A 10,098-nucleotide genomic window follows, 5' to 3' on the forward strand; every position below is an offset into this window, starting at 1 on the left:
GGGGGGGGAGGGGGGAGTGGGGGTTGATGAGATTGTAAATTGCCCCAGAATATAGACCCGGGTTCAAGAGCCCGTGCCCCAGAATGGCCAATTTTGACTTAGTTTCACGGCCCATCGCATGAACTTGTACTTACCCTCATGGCCCACCATGAGTTTAGTAAAGTTGGTTAGGATTTTGTTGTATAAAATGGGCTACGGTTATTGCAAAATGGGCTACGGTTATTGCATGAACATGTTCCATTCGATTACAATCTACTTGTACTATACTTACATCAACAAAGGGAAATACTATTTCAATTTTATTATCCTTACTTTGACCTCTTTATATCTTATTGGAGCTTATTGATCCACTAGTTTTTCTTATGCGTGATGCGCAAAAAATAGGTGCCCAATATTAATATTTTATATTAAAGTTTTAAATTTATTTAGACTTTAGATATTTGATGTAAACTAATTTTATATTTATATTTTAGAAAATAACTAATATATAACTCAAATATATAATGTGTATACATTATTATTATTGAAGAAAATAATAAAATATATAGTGAATGCATGTGTATGGTAACAGTAGTGGAAAAGATAACGGAAGTTATAACGATAGGGGTATGTTTGTCTAATATATTGTAAAGTACAACTTTTATAGCATAATGTACAAAAAAACTTAACGGAAAAAACGGACATAAATGAATGGTATAACATTCATTCACACTTATTATGTTTTTAGATATAATCATAAACTCCAGGTCAATTTTAGTTCCATCACATACTAAGAGCTAACAAAAATTTACATTATATTCATCCTAGGCTATTTAAAAGATCCAAAAGAATAAAGCTCAAGCTAATGTTAGAATTTTAAAATAAAAAAAAGGCTTATGAAAACAAAGAGGTACACACACAAATTAAAATATTTGAAATTTTTGTGATTTTTAAATAAATGTTAGATATCATTCCCTTTCTCACACTTATTTTCAACATTGTTCTCAATGTTGTGATATAGAAGTAAAGAAGATAAAGAAAATTCTCCCTGATTCACTTTTCCTCTTATAAAATTCTCGTATGGCGCTGTAATTTGTAAATGAGAAGAAACCTCCTTATGAGCGATGCCATTTAAAAGGTTCTCCTATTGAAGTTTATCAAATTCTTACTTATCTTTCTTTACACAATCCAAGATATTAACGGCAAAAACTTGATTAGATTTCTTAGGCAAATTCATAAATTTTAAAATGAAAAACCAATAATTTCATCAAGTAGAAACATGGTTAATTTGTCCTTTTGAACATCAAAAGGGATTAGGAGCGCATAAGAATCATCAGATTTATACAATTTAGGCTCATCCTTATCAACAATGTTATTTTCTTTACTTTCTATCATGGCTATTGTTTCTTCTTATAGCTAATCTCAACAAAATATATATGGTTATTAGTTAAATTTGTACTGGTGCAGTGGTGCTCTATACTTAATTATGACAAAAAAGTATGTTTTCTCTTATAAAGATATCTATCTATCATCTTAATAAAGAAGCTTCTTTGAACATTCTTTTCAAATAATTAATGAAATGAAAATGAAAGATAAATAATTGTAGAAGAAGATTGAATTATTCGCGATAAGGTTATATTTAATTTGAACTCATGTATATTATTATGTGGCAATATTTTCTACAACTTAAAATTCATAATAAGCTCAGTGACAAGTAGTACGTTTTGTCATTTAGAGATACAAACAATACCTATGAATATTCTTTTCAAATAATTAATAAAATTCAACGTTCTACAAAGAACGTTGAATTACGAGATAAGGTTCAAACATTTAATTTGGATTCATGCATATATCTTACTATATATGTCTTACACGTGCTCAGTGGCAATATTGTTTACCTTAGGTGGTGTTTGGTTCAGTGTATAATATTATTAAGAGGGATAATACTTGTATGAGACCGTCTCATGGTCCTTAATTCGTGAGACGGTCTCACACAAATTTTTATCTTATATTTTATATGTTTTACCTATTATGATTACTATTTGAACCTAATAAATCGAGTTAAAAATAAATTAAACAAGCAAAAAAAAAATCCCACATATGAGTAATATAATTTTATTCTTATTTCTTATACTAGTTTTACATACACGCGCATTGCGCGAATGAGCTAATGCATTATATTTATATTTAAATATGTATTTCAAAGTATATCAATGTAAGATTATATAGGATAAATTCATACATAGGTAATTGAATGTCGAATTTGTTTATTTAAATAGGTCAGGTAATTCAAAGTATATGAATGCAAGATAATATAGGAGATTCATTATTATTGTCACTAAGATAAATGATTGCAACTTTGCAAAATCAATAGTCTAAATACGTAATCTAATTAACCACGATAGTCTAAACTCTAAACAATATCTGTTGACAAGTCGCAACGCCAGCAGCAAGGGGAAGAATATTATTTGCCTACTGCCGCTCGTGGAAGATAAGAATAAAACAAATAAGGAAAAGCAGGAAAATTAAAGTGTGGAAGACAAACCTAGCACTGGTCGAAACTCACCACTCACCAAACACAGTCACGGTCGTCGTTCATTGCCAACAAATTAGAAATCAAAATCATTCATAGCCGTTCATGCATTCAGATAATTCAACGAATCAGATGTAATTTTTAAAAAAATGACGCGGTGATATTTTTGTAAATAACTCGAGATTTGGTGCAAATAAAATATGTTATAAGTGCAAGTAACTATTGCAAGTTTGCAAGTAAAAATTGCAAGTAAAATCACTTACAACTGCAAATAATTTACCTTAGTGATATTAGTGCACCTAATGATAAAGTCTTTCACACAGGTGCACTTAATGATAATGTCTGGTACAACTAATTATAACGTTAGGTGCACTTAATATTGATGCTCAGTATACATTTTACTTGCACTTGTAATACGTTTTACTTGCACTTGTAATACATTTTACTTGCACTTAGGTGCACTATATAAAACTGTTACTTGCAATTTTAACACAATTTATTTACACTTCGATATTCAATTATTTATGAAAATGCCGCCGCATTTTTTAAAAAAAATAATATTTTTGATCAGTTAGATTTGAACACTTGGACAGTTATGAGTTGTTCTTAGTTTTCTCCTGAGCTACTCTCTCTCTCTCTCTCTATATATATATATATATATATATATATATATATATATATAAAAGAGATTAGGCGCGAAGAAACTTCGCTCGATATAAAATAAGGTGAGATCTAAATCGTTAATCTACCTCTAGATCAACTACCCAAAATGAATGAATTTTTTTAAGTAGTATTTCTAGAAGTTGATGAATTCTTACACCAGATTATTTGTATTGTCGTTTTCTTCCTTAACTTCCTCCCATGTTGGGAATTCAAGCTTGTATTCTGTTTAGCAAATTAGCAATTGCCACAAATCGAGAATAGAATTTCAAGAAATTATACCAATTCAAAGCCACTTTATGATCAAATATACTTTCCTACATATTCTATGCATAACGTTGATAATTTTATAACATATCAATAAAGTTACGTTTCTGTCATAAATTCCATGCCTAGTTAAGTGGTGCTGCATAAACAAAAGCAAACATTAAATTTTATAATTTTTGTGTACAAATTTTATTGAGTAAATCATAAACTTTAAGTTTTAAAGTTATATATGTATATGAAGGTTTAAAGTAATACACATGAAGGTCTAAAGTTAAGCACCACAAGGTCTAAAGTTATGCACATCAAAGTTTAAATTATGCGCGTCAAGTTTTAAAGTTATGAACTTAAAGGACAAAGTTGTGCACCATAATGTCTAAAGTTATGCACTTGTAGGTTCAAAGTTATAAACATGAATGTTCGAAGTTATGCACTCATAAGTTCAAAGTTATGCATCCGTTCAACATTCATTCATCATAGGTTTTTGTTTGTAATTAAGGAAAAATGCAGCCAACATGATGACTTCTCGAATAGAAATTATGCACTCGAAGAGACAAACACATGCACTTGAAGAAGGGAAATAATGCACCCATCTTTTGAAAAGCGAATAAAATAAATATCCACTTGAAGAGAAACTATGCACTTAAAGAAGGAACAACATGCACTTGAAGTATGAAAATAATGCACCCAAAGACAAAAAATAAAATAAAATAAAATTGAACTTACACAAAATTACCATAATGCCACCGCGTTTTAAAAAAAATATTTCTTCATTCTGGACGGTTAATCTAGACTAGATCAATGAATGAGATTCCACCCCATTTTTTACCTGAGTGCTCCTTCACATTTGATCTCTTATATGTGTGTGTGTGTGTAAGCATGCCATTAAAATATATGCTTGAACCTATTTAGGTAAATAGGTCTAGGCTCGACCTTTTTACTAAACAGGTCAAGTCAGATCATAGACTCCTTGATAGGGGTCTAACTTATTCCCATCGTACCCCTACTTTTCTCTCTCTAAACTCTCCATTTTCTTTCAAAATCTCACAACGGAGGCGCCATTTTTTTAAATGTCTCTTATGACCATTATCCTAATTTCTTGTATCCTTTATTGTATACAAAACTTCCCCATATTGTTTGTTTGTTTGTGTGTATATATGTATGTATATATACCTCCAGTTATCTAATGAATTTAGGGAGTTTTTGCATTTTATGAGTTCATCTTGCTCTAATCTCTCTTTACTTTTTGCATTGTTCTTAGTCTACGATAAGAATAGATTTACATTGGAAGATTGAGTTAAGAAGACCAACATTTTAATTTTGAGCAAATACCAATTTTGGTCTCACGAGTATTAACAAAATGACAATTTTAATCCACATGTTTGATTTCTACCAACTTTCATCTATCACTATTGTTTTAGTATCAATTTTCATCCACGACTATGTTGTTTTAGTGCCAAAATTCATCATGTCGGTCTCCGTCCCATCCGTTTAATTTCTACCAACTTTCATCCATCACTATTGTTTTAGTATCAATTTTCATCCACGACTATGTTGTTTTAGTGCCAAAATTCATCATGTCGGTCTCCCATCCGTTTAAACCATGTCGAAACCTAAAATTTTGTCTTTTTCAATTTAATATCCTAATTTGAGCATGAATAAATAGATTTAAGCCTTAAGATTGATAAATTTTTGCAGCTCTCATCTTCATCTTACCTTAATTTGAGGAGGAGAACTGTGAATTGTGATCGATCTTAGGGTTTAAATTTCTTTATTAATGCTTTTCAAATTGGGATTTTAATTTAGAAAAGACAAAAATATCCTTAAAATTTTTAGATTTCAGCATGTTTTAAACAGATGGATGATTAGGGCGATAAATTTTGGCACTAAAACAATAGTCGTTGATGAAAATTGGTACTAAAATAATAGTCGTGGATGAAATTAAAATTGGTAGAAATTAAACATGTAGATCACAATTGTCATTTTGCTAATACTCGTGAGACTAAAATTGATATTTGCTCTTTTAATTTTTAACACTTTATCAGTATGACTTGCTACGAAAGTCTCTAATGGACGCACTACGAATTTTCTTGTTGTTTACTTGATAAAGGGTGAATTGACATTGTGTTTTGGTGGATAGTGCAACCACACACCCATATTATCTTAAAGGTTTTTTTTTTTTTTTTTTGGTATTCTGAAGAAAAATTGCTAAAGAGCAATCACTGTCCTATGTGACACTGTCGTATCATAGGAAATTTCTTTTGTATGTTGTCACTATAATGGCCAAAATCTTTACATTCTATCCCCATCTAAGGGTGCCCAATGATAGAATATGATTATTATATCAAAATATCACAAATATCTTAATCAAGATTGTAATACAGAGTATTTGTGGTGAAGTTAATTTACCACTAGTCACTTAAAAAAAAAAAAAAAAAAAAAAAAAAAAACTTTATGTTGCATGCGAGCTCTATATAAATCGTAACAACAGATGAACTGGAGAGTATCCATGCTATCTAAAATGAAGACAGCACTGACAACATTTCTGTTTCTTTTGTTTGTTCACATCTTAGCCTGCAATGCTAAACCACAGGTTTATGTGGTGTACCTTGGAGAGCACAGTGGAGACAAAACCGCGCAAGAGATTGAAGGCCTCCATCGCACATATATTCATCATGTAAAGCGCTCCAAAGAAGAAGCTTCAGCTTCCCTGGTCCACAGCTACAAGAATATCATCAATGGCTTCTCCGCTTTACTCACCTCAGAAGAAGCCAATACCATAGCCGGTAATTAATTTATTTAGACACATAATCTGCTAAGTGAAGACACATAATAGACTGTTTGGTAATAAATAGGGTTAGTGGATTTGACTAGTTGATAGCATTAATTGATGGTAGAAAGATGTTTGGTAAATTAACTTCTAATACATACAAAATGATTTTATAAAAAAATTGATTGAAAAAATTGTTTTGAACAATTTTTTGAATTTTAGAATTTTAGAACAAAAAACTGGGTCAAAGTATCTATGAGATCCCTGTACTATGCGTTTTTTTTTTTTTTTTTAATTTCCTACTTCTACTTTTATTTTATTCAATTTAGTCTATGTACTTTTTAAAGTTGTGCAAGTATAATAATTAACGGTATTAATACTATACAGTTAACGTAACTTAGCTTACTTGGTATTGACATCATCACTATCACATTATTATATTTATATTCCAACTCATATAGTACTTTATAAATATTTAAAATAATTAATAAATATTTTGACATCATATTGTTGGTAAATATTTTAAAATAATGATGTGGTAGTGATGATCTCAGCACCACATAAGCTAAGGTAACAGTAATATTAATACCGTTAACTCACTATAGTACAGGGAGTTCATTGGCACTTTGACCAAAAAGCTATTACAAAAAGTTAATAAATCAAACACTTAGAGCATGTTTGGTTATTGGCTGATCAGCCAAAATTTGACAGATCCACCAACTTTGGCGTTTTGACTAAAGTCAAAACGCCAAAGCTTATGTTTGGTTAGCAGCGGTTTGGAGCAGCGGATTGCTCCAAACCGCTGCAAACTCAAACGCTGCTATGAGCAGCGTTTTGGGAAAAATATATATTTTCCCCAAAATGCCCTCACATTAAATCAAATTTTATTAAAAAAACAAAAAATTATTACTGTAGCCTTAGGCTTCTCGCAGCGAGAAGCCTTTGAGGCTTTTAATAAATTTGGATGGAAGAGGAGCACCGCTCCTCTTATATAGAGGAGCTCAAGTGCTCCTCTTCCAAGTTCTTTCGATGTGCGATAAAAAATATCCCACATCTAATTTGCAAAGGGGATCCACGCTCCCCTTTGTCTTTTTTTTTTTTTTTTTAAATAATTGTTTTTGTTTTGTATTATTATTATTATTATTNTGTCTTTTTTTTTTTTTTTTTAAATAATTGTTTTTGTTTTGTATTATTATTATTATTATTATTATTAATTATTATTATTATTATTGTAATTGTAATTATTGTTGTAATTGTTATTGTAATTTTATTTTATATAATAATAATGATAATATGAATGTCCTTTTAGGTCATTTTACATATTAACCGCTAATCTAAACAGCTAATTTTACCAAACATCTTTTTACAAACCGCTAATACAATCCGTTGGTCAAACCCGCTAATACAATCCGTTGTTTGATAACCGCTAACACAATCCGTTATCGCTAATAGTTAACCGCTGATAACCAAACAAGCCCTTAGGCTCTGTTTGGTAAATGGCTGTTGGCTGATTGGGTTAGAAGGTATGATTTGTTAATAACACTAGCTAATTGTAAAAAGTTGTTTGATAGATTAATTGTTAGCCGATAGTTGTTTAGTATAATTTATTTTCTTAAAAAGCTAATTGAAAAGACTGCTTTGAGTAGCCTTTTGAATTTTAATATTTTGGAGTTACAAAAAGCTTATTAACCAAACAACTAATAGTGATTAAAAAAGCCAAAATTAGCTGATAGGCTGATTATTTACCAAACAGGGCCTTAGTTGTTTAACCAAGTCAAACAGCTAATAGTGGTCAAATAAATCATGATTGGCTGATATGCTAATTATGTTACCAAACAGAGCCATTGTGTTAACCCGTAACTACAAACATATAATGCAAAGTAGTTCTTGGTCCATTGTTACTAAACAGAGCCATTGTGTTAACCCGTAACTACAAACATATAATGCAAAGTAGTCCTTGGTCCATGGTATAATTTGACATCGTTAGTTTAATCGGGTTATTTGTCTGTGTTCATAGAAATGGATGGTGTGATCTCAGTGTTCCCCAGCGAGTCATCAGAGCTTCATACGACAAGATCATGGGATTTCATAAATATGTATGAAGGAAACGGAGATCCTACTTCCGGCGAGGAGTTGCTGAGCAAAGCCGGTGGGGCAAAGGATGTCATTGTCGGAATGGTCGACACTGGTAAACCCCATCCCTTTCGTTTTCTACATCTTAATTACTTTTTATTTTGTTGTTGTTGTTTTTGGTTTTTATTATTCTCCTAAACTCCATCTATCTCACCAAAAAGTTATATCATCCACGTTACATTGTAGTTTGTAGACTCTAATCCAAAGCGATATTCATATTATGTACTTGAAATTAAAATATCATGTATCTTTAATTAATAAATTATGTATGTGTAAATAAACAAAAATTATATAATATGTTAATTGCATGTATTCAATCTGTTAATTCTAATATGTACATAATTAATCCGTTATTTGAAGATATATATAATATAAAATAATTAATGTTTTATAAGAATAATTTAGTAATAGATTTATGTTCCTTTTAAAAATGAAACAAAATGAAAAAAAAAAAGTTTCAACCAAAAAAAAAAAAACTATTTTATAAGGTTTAGCCAAACAACAGAAAATAAAAATATTTTTAAAAAAATAATTCATTTTTAAAACGATATTTCAACGATTTTCTATACATTAATTTCATTATAATAACACTAAAATATCATTTTAATTCTAGTACAATTTAATTCAACGATTATGTTGCATTGTATAACAACTGCTATGCATAAGAATTGGGCTTTAAAGATAAATAATCCTTATTTTCTTTTCTTTTCAATAAGCTATTGTGTGGGCCATCTAAAATGATATTTTAGCATAATGTTAAGAATAAAAATACAAGTATGTTCTTGAATAATTAATAGCCAATTTATGTGGGGGGTTCCAACAAATTTATTTTGGCCCACTAGTTATTTATCCACAAATTACATGCATGATGGATAATCTCAATTCATGATGGATTATTATTTTCTTCCAACCAAGCTCCACATGCATGAAAGAGACGACATTTATAAATGTACTAGTATTTTTATGTGCGATCCGCAAAGAATAGGTTTTCAATATTAGTACTCGATATTTAAATTTATTTAGATTTTAAATATTTAAATTGTAGTAAATAATAATAACAATAATGTAAAATATTTTTTTATAAATTTAATATTTATATTTTAGGAAATTACTAACATATATATAAATCCATTATATAATGTGTATATATTATTATTATTGAAGAAGATAAAGAAAATATATGGTGGATGCATGTTCATGGTAACAATAGTGAAAAAGATAACAGAAGTTATAACGGTAAGGGTATGTTTGTCCAAAATATTATAAAGTACAACTTTTATTATAGCATAATGTATTAAAAAACTTAACGGAAAAAACGGACATAAATGAAGGGTATAACATTCATTCACACTTATTATGTTTTTAGATATTTAGGTAACCCCAACTAAATTGATTAAGCTGTTGACTTGACAACCATAAATTTGATTCTAAGCAAAAATAATATTTTATTTGAAAAAAATTTAAGAAATGAATAAAATTTGTGACTATTTTTTCTATATAAATTACTAAGAACATTTTATCAACATAATGTTAGAATAAAAGGATAAAAAGTAGCCAAGGAGCTTAGTGCATGTAGTGGTTTGTCGCATAACTTGATGTAACGATTGAAGGCAGCAGTGTGAAGGTTTGAATCCCCATTGAAAACATGGATGAAAAAAATCTAAGATGATGGGCTCTAAAGGCAGGGTCTTGTGTAAAAAAAAAAAAAAAAAAAAAAAAAAAAAAAAAAAAAAAAAAAAAAAAAAAAAAAAAAAAAAAA

The 10,098-nt window shown here is 29.5% G+C and overlaps 1 protein-coding gene across 2 annotated transcripts in view; it reads left to right on the forward strand.

The window, feature by feature from the left end:
• Positions 1–5,926: 5,926 nt before the first annotated feature.
• Positions 5,927–10,098, forward strand: part of LOC116031422 (subtilisin-like protease SBT5.6) — a 9,266-nt gene continuing 5,094 nt past the window's right edge. For both annotated transcript variants that reach the window (XM_031273625.1, XM_031273626.1), the window contains exons 1-2: positions 5,927–6,222; positions 8,224–8,394. In XM_031273625.1, the coding sequence (XP_031129485.1) occupies positions 5,928–6,222; positions 8,224–8,394 (466 nt within the window). In that variant the 5' untranslated portion in view covers position 5,927. The remainder of the gene's footprint in view (positions 6,223–8,223; positions 8,395–10,098) is intronic.

The sequence above is a fragment of the Ipomoea triloba genome, chromosome 10 (assembly GCF_003576645.1).
Source record: "Ipomoea triloba cultivar NCNSP0323 chromosome 10, ASM357664v1".
Lineage (NCBI taxonomy): Eukaryota > Viridiplantae > Streptophyta > Magnoliopsida > Solanales > Convolvulaceae > Ipomoea > Ipomoea triloba.